The sequence below is a fragment of the Salvelinus alpinus genome, chromosome 13, assembly GCF_045679555.1.
Source record: "Salvelinus alpinus chromosome 13, SLU_Salpinus.1, whole genome shotgun sequence".
NCBI classification, from domain to species: Eukaryota; Metazoa; Chordata; class Actinopteri; order Salmoniformes; family Salmonidae; genus Salvelinus; species Salvelinus alpinus.
In genome coordinates, this window is record NC_092098.1 from 18168735 (window position 1) to 18182624 (window position 13890).

General features: G+C 41.5%; 1 protein-coding gene across 7 annotated transcripts in view; it reads left to right on the forward strand.

Annotated features, from left to right (window-relative positions):
* LOC139537235 (relaxin receptor 1-like) overlaps positions 1 to 13890 on the forward strand; it is a 35556-nt gene that overhangs the window by 17975 nt on the left and 3691 nt on the right. For 3 of the 7 annotated variants that reach the window (XM_071338333.1, XM_071338335.1, XM_071338331.1), the window contains 9 exons: positions 4234 to 4265; positions 5397 to 5941; positions 8819 to 8890; positions 10733 to 10804; positions 11501 to 11572; positions 11677 to 11751; positions 12550 to 12621; positions 13542 to 13613; positions 13743 to 13814. In XM_071338333.1, coding sequence (XP_071194434.1) covers positions 5910 to 5941; positions 8819 to 8890; positions 10733 to 10804; positions 11501 to 11572; positions 11677 to 11751; positions 12550 to 12621; positions 13542 to 13613; positions 13743 to 13814 — 539 coding nt within the window. In that variant the 5' untranslated portion in view covers positions 4234 to 4265; positions 5397 to 5909. Of the gene's footprint in view, positions 1 to 2232; positions 4266 to 5396; positions 5942 to 8818; positions 8891 to 10732; positions 10805 to 11500; positions 11573 to 11676; positions 11752 to 12549; positions 12622 to 13541; positions 13614 to 13742; positions 13815 to 13890 lie in introns of all 7 variants that reach the window. The other 4 variants (XM_071338330.1, XM_071338329.1, XM_071338334.1 and 1 more) reach the window with 3 other exon arrangements.

The window sequence follows — 13890 nt, forward strand, 5'->3', positions numbered from 1 at the left end:
GCCCGATAGCCCGCCGAAGTAGGACGTGGGGTGGGCGCCTGCCGAGCCCACCGGGGCAAGAAAAACCTCTCGAGCCAGCTAGGGCATGGATGCCCGACAAGCTAGCTGAGGCACCCCCAGTTCCCGGACCCGACGTCACCAACAAAAAAACAGGCCTCCCCGATGCTTCCAATTTTGGTATCTGCGTTCTGTAAGGAGCGACGCTGGAGACAGGAAACAGGTACAGGGAGAACATTTAATCAATAACGGACATAAAACAGGACAGGACAGGGGACAAAGTAACAACATCAATGCAGACACAGTGAACAAACAGAGGAAACAGATAGATAAAGGGGAGGCAATCAAGTAATGATAGAGTTCAGGTGGGTCCAATGAGGCGCAGGTTCTCGCAACGAAGGGGACAGTTGTGCGTAATGATAGGCAGTCTGGTGCCCTCGAGTGCCAGAGAGGGAGAGCGGGAGCAGGCGTGACACATATCCAAACCAGAAGCCATGGATTACAGCCAACATCCACACTGAACTAACGGCTAGATCTGTTGCTTCCAAGGAGCAGGAACTCTAATCCGGACGCTTATAAGAAATCCCACTATGCCCTCGACGAACCATCAAACAGGCAAAGCGTCAAATACAGGACTAAGATCGAAAACCTACTACACTGGCTCTGACGCTCGTAAGATGCGTACCAGGACGGGTACTCAGAGCATGCGCTAAGTGTCTTCACTGACATTTTCAAGCTCTCTCTGACCCAGTCTGCAATACCTACATGTTTCAAGCAAACCCCTATAGTCCCTGTGCCTAAGAAAGCCAAGGTAACCTGTCTAAATGACTACCGCCCTGTAGCACTAACATCTGAAGCCATGAAATGCTTCGAAAGGCTGGTCATGCCTCACATCAACACTATCATACCAGACACATTGGACCAACTCCAATTCACATATAGCCCCAACAGATCCACAGATGACGCAATCTCTATTGCCCTCCACACTGCCCTTTCCCACCTGGACAAAAGGAACACCTACAGTATGTGAGAATGCTGTTAACTGACTACAGCTCAGCTTTCAACACCATCTCCGGTCCAGTTCTAAATTGGTTTCGGACCTATTTAACCAGTCAACAGTTTTTGGTCACCTTGGTGAACTTAACTCAGAGAAAATACAGTACATGACATGTGGCGTTACACAAGGTTCGATTTTGAGTCCTGCATGGTTCAGTTTATATATGTTACCCCTTGGCAGTGTTATCAGAAAGCCAGCATTGATTTTCACTGCTACACAGACGATACACAGCTTTACATTTCTGTGTCTCCAGAGGATTTTAGCTCCACAGATAAATTATTAGACTGTATTAGTAATTTAAATACTTGGATGGCTCACAACTTCCTCCAGGTAAATCAAGACAAGACCACTGTACTTGGAGCCAAAGCACAGACAGAGAATCTAGCCACACGTTTTAATTCATGGACAATAAAGATAACACACCAGGTAAAACACCTTGGTTTTATTTTAGATTGTTAACTACATTTCAAATCACACATTAGGAATGTGACCAAGATAGCTTTTTACCACCTGAGGAACATTGCCAAGGTGCAGCCATTTCTCTCTCAGGCTGATATAGAGAGACACATCCATGCTTTCATTACAAGCAGGCTTGACTATTGTAATGCTCTCCTGTCTGGTCTACCCAAGAAAACCATTAGTCAGCTGCAAAACATACAGAGCACACATTACACACATTACACCGGTTATAAGGTCTCTGCACTGGCTACCTGTGAGTTTTAGAATTAATTAAACAATTATTCTATTGGTTTTTAAATCAACCCACGATTGTGCACCCCAATACATGTCTGACATGCTTTTAAGTTGTGTATCCAGTAGGTCCCTCAGGTCCTCTGGCACTGGCCTTTAAACTATGCCAAAGCCTTGGACCAAGAGGCATGGAGAGGCAGCCTTTCGTTATTATGCCCCCAGCCTCTGGAATATCCTGCCCGAGAACCTGAGGGGGGCCGAAACTGTGAACATAATCAAAAAATATTTTAAAACATATTTTTAGCTTTGCTTTTCCTTAGCGTGCTTTTTAGTCATTCAGTTTGTCATTCTTTTGTTTTTTGTGTAAATATTTCAGCTTATATTTTCATTGTTTTTTATTAGTTTTTTTTCTGTAAAGCACATTGCGTTGCATTCCAAGTCTGAAATGTGCTGTATAAATAAAGCTTGATTTGATTTGATTTAATTAGTGCCATCCAAGCTCATCACTAAGGTAAGGACCCTGGGGCTGAAGAGCTCCCTCTGCAACTGAATCCTGGACTTCATGATGGGCCGCCCCCAGGTGATGAGGGTAGGCAACAACAGGGGTGCGTGCTCAGTCCCCTCCTGTATTCCCTGTTCACCCACAACTGCTTGGCCTCGCATGACTCCAACACCATCATTAAGTTTGGAGAAGACACAATGGTGGTAGGCCGGATCACCGACAACAATGAGACAGCCTATAGAGTGAAGGTCAGAGTCCTGGCAGTGTACCTCCGCAGAAGTCAGAGCATTCATACTTCTGGCGCTTCGTGAAGCAGAGCTGTTGTGAAGGAAGTTGTCAAGGAAGTGAGTTTGTGTTTATACAGGACCTCCTGCCTTCACATACCGTCAACCAATCATGTCAATGCGGAGCTATACGGAGCCCTCCACATTGTTACAAAATGTGGGAGGAGCAAAGCGATGCGGTACTGAGCTCGATTTGGCATTCTCAAGCCTTCGGAAGGTTCAGAAATTGCCTCACACTTTCTATACTGAAAGGCTCTGCATGGTCAATCCGTTGTCTCCAGCGGCCATACAGCATTTACTGTGATGCGGCCTCTGCAAAAGTCAGAGCATTCAACCTTCTTGTACTTCGTGGAGCAGAGCAGAGCTGTTGTGAAGGAAGTTGTCAAGGAAGTGAGTTTGTGTTTATACAGGACCCCCCCTCCCCTCCCACACCTACCGTCAATCAATTACGTCAATGCGGGGGGCTCCATATAGCTCTGTATAGTTACAAAATTTGGGAGGCACACAGCGACGCGGTATGTAGCTCGATTTGGCCTTCGCAAGACTCCAGAGCCTCTGCAATTGCGTCAAACCCTCCATACGGAGCTTCCGAATCACATTTGCAAAGCAAGCATAAATTGGCTTTTAGCCGGACCACATTTCCAGATCAAGCATAAATTGGCTTTTAGGGTGCATTGCCACCAGTGTGATTGCGCTCTGCGTTGTTTGAAAATTCATAGTGTTGTCAGATTGTCTGTTCGCTGGCTGTTGCATGTGTGTGCACCACAGGAGATTGGTGGCACCTTCATTGGGGATGACGGGCTCATGATAAGAATCAGTGGAATGGTATCAAATACACCAAACACATGATTTCCATGTTCTTGATGCCATTCCATTTGTTCTGTTCCAGCCATTATTATGATCCGTCCTCCCCTCAGCAGCCTCCACTGGTGGGCACCAATGATTTGTATACGGTATACATAATTTGTGTGCACCCATCACTTGTGCCCCCCGTAACGTAACAAAATGTAGATGAAGGGGTCTGAATACTTTCCGAATGCACTGTATCTCTCTGTCCTCAGTTTTTCTTGCTAGGGACTGGAACATCATAATGTCCTCCCACAAAGGTACTTGCCCTATCCAGAGTAGCCTACTCTCTCTGACAGCTGGAAATTCTAGCTAATCTTTTCACCTTCTTACATGGCTGTTAGCTAGCTAGCTACTTAGCTACAAATGCATTTAGAGTTAGAACAATAAATACATCAACATAGGTAGCTAACTAGCTAATATGAAGTTAACTAGATGGTGATATTTAATTCACTTGCGTTAGCTGCTAACGAACATTACGTTAGCAGCTCATTTGAGTTAGCCTGCACACACAGTTCCTGTAGCTATCATTTTCAAAATATATTTTCTTACTTGAATAGGTTCTGATTGGAGGACTGACTGATCTTCTAACATGGTGTCTGGTGAGGTTGCTAGGTGATGCAACTGCAAGCCCTCTATAGAATCGTAATACATATCGTATTGGCACCTAAGTATCGTGATAATATCGTATTGTGAGGTCCCTGGCAATTCCCAGCCCTAGTAGGCAATGTTACGTAACCTTATTTAGTCCTACCTGCTATGGTGAGTTTTAAGTGTATTTTTTGTTTTTGAGATAGAATTACTGTCATGTTATTGATGCCAAATTACAAACCTTATTTGCACCTTCTCTTTTCCAGAACCAATGGGTCTGCCTGAACCTTTCAACTAGGTAAGCTGTTTCAACCTGGAACACTATTCTCCTTCTTTGGTCTATTTCAGTCATTGCAGGAAGTCCTGAAGAGCAGGAGTGTGTAGGGTTTTGTCTCAGCCCAGCTCTAACATTTGATCAATGTAATCTATTGACCATGATCAACATAACTAATCACGGCGATAGGCTATGATTTGTAGGCTGGAACAAAAGCTTATACACACTCCTGCCATTGAGATCTGAAGCTGTCCATTCTTTGAAGATATTATTCTGTACTATGGGTACAATTGTGGGAGGGATTCATTTAGATGGTATTGATATATAACGCATGCTTCTCTCTGAAGACATTCAAATAGCAGTACTGGTTGATGTGCAGGCCTAAGTAACCACACATCAGGGGTGTAAAGTACTTAAGTAAAAATACTTTAAAGTGCTATTTAAGTAATTTTTTTGTGTTTACTGTACTTTACATATTTTTGACAAATTTTACTTCACTACATTCCTAAAAATATAATGTACTTTTTACTCCCTGACACCCAAAAGTACTCATTAAATTTGGAATTCTTAGGACAGGAAAATGGTCCAATTCATGCACTTATCAAGAGAACATCGCTGGTCATCCCTATTGCCTCTGATCTGACAGACTCACTAAACACACATACTTTGTTTTGAAATTATTTCTGAGTGTTAGTGTGGCCCTGGCTATCAGTAAATAAATACAAAAAAACAAGAAAATGGTGCCGTTTAGTTTTCTTAATTTAAGGAATTGGAAATTATTGTTACTTTTGATACTTAAGTATATTTGAGCAATTAAATTTACTTTTGATACTTACGTATATTTAAAACCAAATACTTTTAGACTTTCATTCAAGCAGCATTTTACTGGCTGACTTTCACCTTTACTTGAGTCATTTTCTGTCAAGGTATTTGTACTTTTACTCAAGTATAACGATTGGGTACTTTTTCCACCACTGCCACACACACTCAAATGGACCCACAGCTGGGGTAAGATTCTTCCATCATTCACACACAGTAGAGAGTGTAAACCACCATGCTGTCAACAAAATGCTGTCCTCAATGCTGAAGTTGTATTGTGTATGGCTCTGTGGAAATGCTGTGATCACTCATCGTCTTTAATGTTGTGATTCACAGACACACGATGACCACGATTTGAATGCTGCAACTGAGACAGAATGACGTTGATGGACGCACACTGAGACACTGAGTAGGACTGGACATGGGCTGGATATTTGTGACAACGAACTAAAAGGGGTGCAGAATCACACCAGCACCCCATTTTATGTTTATTCCATGGCTAACCATCTGAGTAGCTACCCCTAATTCCACACTATGCCTTCTATGCCCCATGGTCCCATACGGAAAAGTTATATGTGTTACATATACAGTATATGTATATTACTTGTGTGTTTTATGTGGGCATATACAGTGCATTTGGAAAGTATTTAGACCCCTTCCCTTTTTCCACATTTTGTTACGTTACAGCCTTATTCTAAAATGGATTAAAAAAAATAAAAAACTATAAAAAATCATCAATCATGTGCAGCGGCCGCTCAAGACTTCAGCTAATTTAATCTTTTGGCACCACTCACAGGAGCGAGCACCACCTTGCAGAACTGCCCTGCCGCCCTACTCCCATTGAAGTCTATGAGACCTCCGCCGCTTACCATGGCCTGTCTGTAAGCACCTTAAAAGTGTTGTGGTGTACTGTTCTTGCAACCTTTTTTTGTCGTCCTCCTGCTTAAAGGCGTCATCAATACCCCAATACCCCACAAAGCAAAAACTGTTTTTTAGAAATTTTAGCAAATGTATTAAAAATAGGAAACAGAAATACCTTATTTACATAAGTATTCAGACCCTTTGCTATGATACTCGAAATTGAGCTCAAGTGCATCCTGTTTCCATTGACCATCCTTGAGATGTTTCTACAACTTGATTTGAGTCAACCTGTGGTAAATTCAATTGATTGGACATGATTTGGAAAGGCACAAACCTGTCTATATAAGGTCCCACAGTTGACAGTGCAAGCCATGAGGTCTAAGGAATTGTCCGTAGAGCTCCGAGACAGGATTGTGTCGAGGCACAGATCTGAGGAAGGGTACCAAAAAATGTCTGCAGCATTGAAGGTCCCCAAGAACACAGTGTCCTCCATCATTCTTAAATGGAAGAAGTTTGGAACCACCAAGACTCTTCCTAGACTCTTCCTGCCAAACTGAGCAATCGGGGGAGAAGGGCCTGGGTCAGGGAGGTGACCAAGAACCTGAACCAACCATATACAGTAATTTATTACAACAATATCTAAACCACAAATACAATGTGATTCCATAACCTTTTGGGCAGCCACAACTATAGTGTACGATCCTTGCGACATGGGGCTGTGCATTATCATGCTGAAACATGCCGAAGCAATTGCGTTCATTGTCCGAAGCTTATTGCTGCCCATACCATAACCCCACCGCCACCATGGGGCATTCTGTTCACAATGTTGACATCAGCAAACCGCTCGCCCACACAACGCCATGAAACCCAGATTCATCCGTGGGATGAGTACACTTCTCCAGCATCCCAGTGGCCATCAAAGGTGAGCATTTGCCCACTGAAGTCGGTTACAATGTCGAACTGCAGTCAGCTCAAGACCCTGGTGAGAACGACGAGGATGGAGATGATCTTCCCTGAGATGGTTTCTGACAGTTTGTGCAGACATTTTTCGGTTGCGCCGCCACAGTTTCAACACCTGTCCGGGTGGCTGGTCTCAGCCAATCTCACAGGTGAAGAAGCTGGATGTGAATGTCCTGGGCTGGCATGGTTACACATTATCTGCGGTAGTGAGGCCGGTTAGACGTACTGCCAAATTCTCTAAAACAACATTTTGGTAAAGAAATTAACATTACATTCTCTGTCAACAGCTCTGGTGGACATTCCTGCAGTCAGAATTCCAATTGCACGGTCCCTCAACTTCGGACACTTTGGAACTCGCCATCTCTATAAACCCACCCTACTTTCAACCATTTTCTCTATGCTGCTTCCTTCACTTGTTATTCTCCTGATTTGATCATATCTAGACTCAGTAACACATTTAAAGGCGCTTACACATGGGCTATGGTAAATGACAAATGAACCGTGAGACCAGCGGTCCCGGGTTGTTGACAGCTCGAATGTTGTCATTAAAACATTGTTTGATTGGTTAACAAGATTAACTTTGCTCATTGGTCAATCATGCGCTGCGGCCGCTCAAGACTTGCAAGACTTGCACCACCTTGCAGAACTGCCCTGGCGCCTTATTGAAGTCTATGAGACCTCCGTACTTACCGTGGCCTGTCTGTAAGCACCTTAAAAGTGTTGTCGTGTACTGTTTTTGCTACCTTTTAGTGTCGTCCTCCTGCTTAAAGGCGCTACATGGTCATTCCGCAGTCTGCATAGGCCGTGCAGCATTTAGGGTGATACGGCCTCTACAGAAGTCAGGGCATTCATACTTCTTGGGCTTCTCCGAGCAGCGCAGAGCTGTTGTGAAGGAAGTTGTCAAGGATGTGAGTTTGTGTTTATACAGGACCTCACGCCCTCCCCTACCGTCAACCAATCATGTCAATGCAGAACTATACGGAGCCCTCCGCATTGTTACAAGATTTGAGAGGCGCACAACGATGCAATACGGAGCTCAATTTGGCCTCTGCGTGCCTCCGGAGCTTCACAATTGCATCACAACATCCATACGGCGCCTCTGACCACATTTTCGGATCAAGCATAAATGGGCTCTTACTCTGGGATTCTGACTGAATGCAGTGGTAAATGTTCTCCTCACAATTTACCTGTTAAATTGACAATAAGGATGTTGATATAGCTGTGTTTAGGCATGGCTTCCTTGTTTTGAGTATGTTAAGTGTTTCCATTCTACTGGAGTTGACCTAGTATTTTACATTTAACCTAGCTTATGCATCCAGTTGTTTCTCCATTTTTAACTCACCCACCAAAAATCTAAATATGCTGTTTTACAATTTGTGTTATTTGAACTGGTCTATTTCTTAACGGGAACAAATATTATGGGTGAGGTTTAGATAACTCAGATGCTATTTTTCTTGGGGAAAAGGATGACTGTTCAGGATCTTTAAATGGATGCAATTCAAGTTGTATGTCTAATGTGAATGCAGACAAATGAAAATCGTGTGAAGCGTCCAGGTCTAGTAGACATAAATCAGATTAAAAATCAGCAATAAAATGACACAAAATAATCATAGTTTGAAGAAACGTATTCATTCAGTACATTTGTCTATTCATCCATACTTATGAAAAGGTAGGATGCAGCCGTACTTTTACATTTAAGTTGTTAATTAAAACAGTTGTGTTCGTCTTATACTAACATAATGATAATACTCAATATATTTATCCTCACTCTGACAATCATCGTGTAGTTTTGTCTCATAGACTACAAATCAAATTAAATTATTTGTCACCTTTGCCGAATACAACAGGTGTAAGATTATTGATGAGATCTTATTTTCTTTCTCATTAAACCAGGCCTTTGTCATTTAAACCTTTAACAATATATTTATATTCCACAGACACCTGGAAGACAACAGGATCAAAAGAATCTCCAAGCAGGCATTCTCAGGACTCTACTCACTAAGAAGACTGTATGTCCTAATTCATTATGGGCCACCGTCTGACCTGTGGTACCATGTGTATATCCCTACATCACCACAAATTGTTGTCCTGGATACATCATACTTCATGCAATTTTTTATTGAACATTATGTAGAATGTAGTACTGTAGTATGTGTGTTTAGCTCCTTGAAATCAAAGAAAACCAATCAGTGAATACACTGACACTTTTACTGGCGCTTCCTTGAGAAGTGTTTATACATTCAGGTTCAGATACTGTAGTCGTCTTCCGATATAATCCTGAGACGTGTGAAGTGCCCAGGTCTAGTGGACATAAATCCATGAAACATGAATACATGAAACCCCTTCATCCACCTCCTTCAGGATTCACACAGAGGACAGTCATTATGAATCAGGGCATCCTGGAGATTATACACTGAGTGTACAACACATTAGGAAAACCGTCCTAATATTGAGTTGCACCCCCTACTCAGAACAGCCTCAATTAGTCGGGGTATGGACTACGAGGTGTTGAAAGCATTCCACAGGGATGCTGGCCCATGTTGACTCCAATACTTCCCACAGTTGTGTCAACTTGGCTGGATGTCCTTTGGGTGGTGCATCATTCTTGATACACACGGGAAACTGTTGAGTGTGAAAAACCCAGCAGCTGGCCTCCCGAGTGGTGCAGCGGTCTAAGGCACTGCATTGCAGTGCTAGAGGAAATTCTACAGACCCGGGATAATTCCCGGGCTGTGCCACAACCGGCCATGGCTGGGAGTCCCATAGGACAGCGAACAATTTGCCCAGCGTCGTCCCAGTTAGGGGAGGGTTTGGCCAGAGGGGCATTACTCGGCTCATCGCGCTCTAGCGACTCCTTATGGTCGGCAGGCCATGCAGGCTGACTCCGGTTGCCAGTTGAACGGTGTTTCCTCTGATGCGGCTGGCTCCCTGGTTAAGCTGGCGGGTATTAAGGAGAGTGTTAGGCGGGTCATGTTTCGGAGGATACATGACTCCACTTTCACCTCTCGCAAGCCCATTGGGGAGTTGCAACGATGAGACAAGATCGAAATTGGGGAGAAAAAGGGAGGTAAAAATAAAATAAAACCAGCATGCTCAAACCGGTGCGCCTGGTACCTACTACAACGTTGGTTTTAGAAGTGGGGGGGACATAATATATATATCACCACATAATATATAACCAGCACCACATAATATATACGTATATCTATATATTTTTTTTCACCCAGTCGGATATTTTTTATCCAGTCGGATAAACACTCCAAACAGCCTACCTAACTGCTCGGAGGCGTCCGCATGGTCTTAAAAGGCTTAAAAATCCTTCTTCAACCTGTCTCCTCCCCTTCATCTACACTGATTAAAGTGGAATTAACAGGTGACATCAGTAAGAGATCATAGCTTTCACCTGGATTCACCAGGTCAGTCTATGTCATGGAAAGAGCAGGTGTTCCTAATGTTTGTATTCCATTTTCTCTGACAGCTAGCCTTGGATAGTTGACACGAAATCAACTCCTTTTCAAATACAGCTTTATGTTAGTGTATCTCCTCTGCGTTCCTGATTATTGGTGTAGGTTGTAGGGCTGGGGGAAACAAACAACGACATGGAAAAGGTGTCAGTGCTCTGTCCCTATACACTCAGATAGAATTTGCATGAGGAACAGGTGGATGTTACCCTACCTTACCTCATTCCACATTTGCAAGCAGTTGAATATCTGCACTTTGACAATATTGTTTTATTTACTCTATGTTGTCCCATATCAAATATTAATATATGGCTTTTTATCTTTACATTTACCTCCTTATCTCTTTTGATGTGTTTTCCCCTCCCTGTAAAACTGGCCTGCTGTGATAAGATTTCTCAGTCAGAATCGGATTACGTTGTTGAAGGCTGGTATTTTTGAAGACCTTTGGAACCTGGAGTGGCTGTAAGTCAACTGGGGGGAGGATGTTTTCAGTGACCTTAAGATACCTTCATTAGGAAATCCTTCAGTGCCTCAGTGGGATTCATGAGATTGTAGACAGTATTTATTTAATTGATACAAAAACACCTGTATATCTTGTTGGAAACTGTGCTACACTGGGCGGTTGTTTTCAGTGACCTTAAAGGGATAGTTTGAGGGATAGTTATTTTTTCTACTTATCCAGAATCAGGAAACTGATGGATACCATTTTTATGTCTCTGTGTGTAGTTTGAAGGAAGTTGGAGGTAGTTTCTGGCGCGATTGCAAACGAAGAATAGCGTAATGACTGGAAGTCTATGGGATCAGATTAATTGCTAAAATCTTGAACTATCCCTTTAAAGCCACCTTCATTATGAAATGTCTCAGAGAATGCCTCAGAATCTTGTTTGTGCTGCACTATTTTCCAAAGAAAGCAATGAGCATAAAGTATGATACAGTGTGACATTTATGGTGTAGCTAACAATCCTCAGGTATGATACATGATGGTATATCATGGCCCATGTACTAATGCTCATTAACGTTGTTCTCTTTGACAACAGTAATTACAACAGTATAGCTGCAGAAGCTTTCTATAGATTTTTTTCTAAAGTAATGTGACAATTATAGGGTTTAGTGTGACAAATAAATTGATATATTTTCCTCTGGTCTGTATGGGTGTAGGATTCTTGATGAAAATAGAATAGCATCTCTGAGACAGAACTCATTTGAGGGGCTGAAATCGTTATTTTTCCTGTAAGTATCGTGCCACTGTGCTTATTACTTTAATTAAGATCTCATGAGATACACATCATCATTTAACCAACACGCTCTTTAAATGTAATTTAATTTGGCTGCAGGTCTTTGCTGAACAATTCCCTAGAATCCATCCCCAAGAAATCTGTCTGCCAGGAAATGCCTAGATTAAACTGGCTGTAAGTAACAACAGAATGACATCTAACCCATTATGATGGATAATATATTTGATTGTATTTGACAACTCTAAATCATGTTTTCTCATAATCAGGTGTATTATTTATGACTCTGTTAGCCATAATCACTCTGCAACAATATCTGTTTTCTCAAACTCATTATTACCCATACGGAAAAACCACATGACTTCTCAATGAAAATCTCGGTTTCACATGTGAAATCATGTGACACCATGGGGTTTCGGAACACTTCACATGATGATATTTTACATGAAGTTTCACATATGGATTTTCATCTGAAAAACTTTCTGTGTTCAAATGTTGAGCAGAAATGTTCACATGTGATAACAAAAGACAAATGAGGTCAGTTCTTCACATCTGAAACCATATGTTAACACCATCTTTTCACATGTGAGGAGAATAACATGCTTTCACCTCACATGTGAACTGCAGGTTCACATGTGGAGTTTGCAGCTTCACATGTGAAAAACATATGAACATTTTTCACGTGAAAATTGAATTTGCACTTTCACATGTAAAAAACGTTCTAATGTTGTCACGTGTAGTTTCATGTTATCACATGTTGAAATTTTGCATCCCCATGTCACATTTATTTCACATGCTTAAATGTTTTCACATGTAGTTTCATGTTGCTTTTACTTGTGACCACACTTTATTACATTAACTTCACATGAGATCAGAAGTGAAATTCATGTAGTTTTTCATGTAGTTTACCAACTACCAGATACCGATGCAGATATCATTCATTAATGCCAGAATGATCTGACATTTTTTTCACAGAGAACTGGAGGGGAACAAGATATCATCTTTGTGGGTTTCCAGCTTTCAAAACTGCACCACTCTGACAGTATTGTGAGTTTTGTTGAATTTAAACTATATAGTTTCCCTAAATTTCTTTACAATATTTGTTCATCTTTGTACCAAATCCAATTTGATAGAATGCCTTACTGTCAATAATTGCATTTGAAACAATTCCATCTGCACTAGAGAGATGAACGCAATGAAAAAAGACACATGCTCGGTTTTCATAGGATTTATATTTCAAATTAAATTCTGCCATACTCTAAGGGGACATTTTCTGGTGTAAAACTAAGACTGGTAAATGGTGCTTATGTTAAAGCTATATACTTCAGTCTGGAGCATCTGCACTACTGCAGCTGGTAATGAAATTCAGTCTGAGGGAGAGAAACCATTGGAGCCTACACAAATTAAGTTGGCCGTTTCTATCACTGGCGATTGCTTCTAAGTCCATGTGTGATGGTGAGAATAATGAGTAGTCAGGAAAGCAAAATTCCAATCTGATATACATGGGGTGCATTAGCTCTCTCAATTGAAGGTGATAGGGGAGGCCATGGGTGGTTGAGAGCCTGGAAATCCTCTGGCTCTTTGACTCATCCAACCCTAAGTGCTAAATATGTATCCTGTGATGTCAGCTTAAGTGTATTGAATTATTGAGGCAGGGCTGGACTTCATCTGGTGAGGAATGAGTAAAATCAATAAATCAAATTTGAACAGACAGGTAACACAAATTGAGTTTGATAGGTATTAGTGGGAGTAGAGCATTTGTTTTGCTTTCATACTGTATAAATAGTACATCATTCCTTTAAGAAATACGTACAGTAAAGTTACTATCAAATTACAATTCTAAATCAAATCTAACAAGCAGTGTATCCAAATGACTGTGGACCTACTACTATTCAAGTAATGTCATTGGTCTTGTAGGGACTGTTCTTGAAAAGTAATGATCACTTAGAGAAACATTTATTTTGCAGGGCTCTTCGAAAAAACAGAATACAAACTATTGAGGAGGGAATATTTTCTGGCATGCCAAACCTGATAGACTTGTGAGTTAACTCTACTTCACACAACATTACATGGGTCAAATAATGTAGTAATATGTCCAAATGCAGTAATGTATTTCATTGTTGAAAATATTTTTTGTCAATGGATTAATTTAAACTTTGTCATTCCAGGGACGTATCTTTAAACAAAATTGAGGAGTTCTCACCAACTATATTTACAAATCTTCAAAACCTAAAACAGTTGTAAGTATATCCAATGACTATTTGCATCCTAGCCCTGATATATTTATTGTTTTGAAAGATGTTCTCGTTATGGATT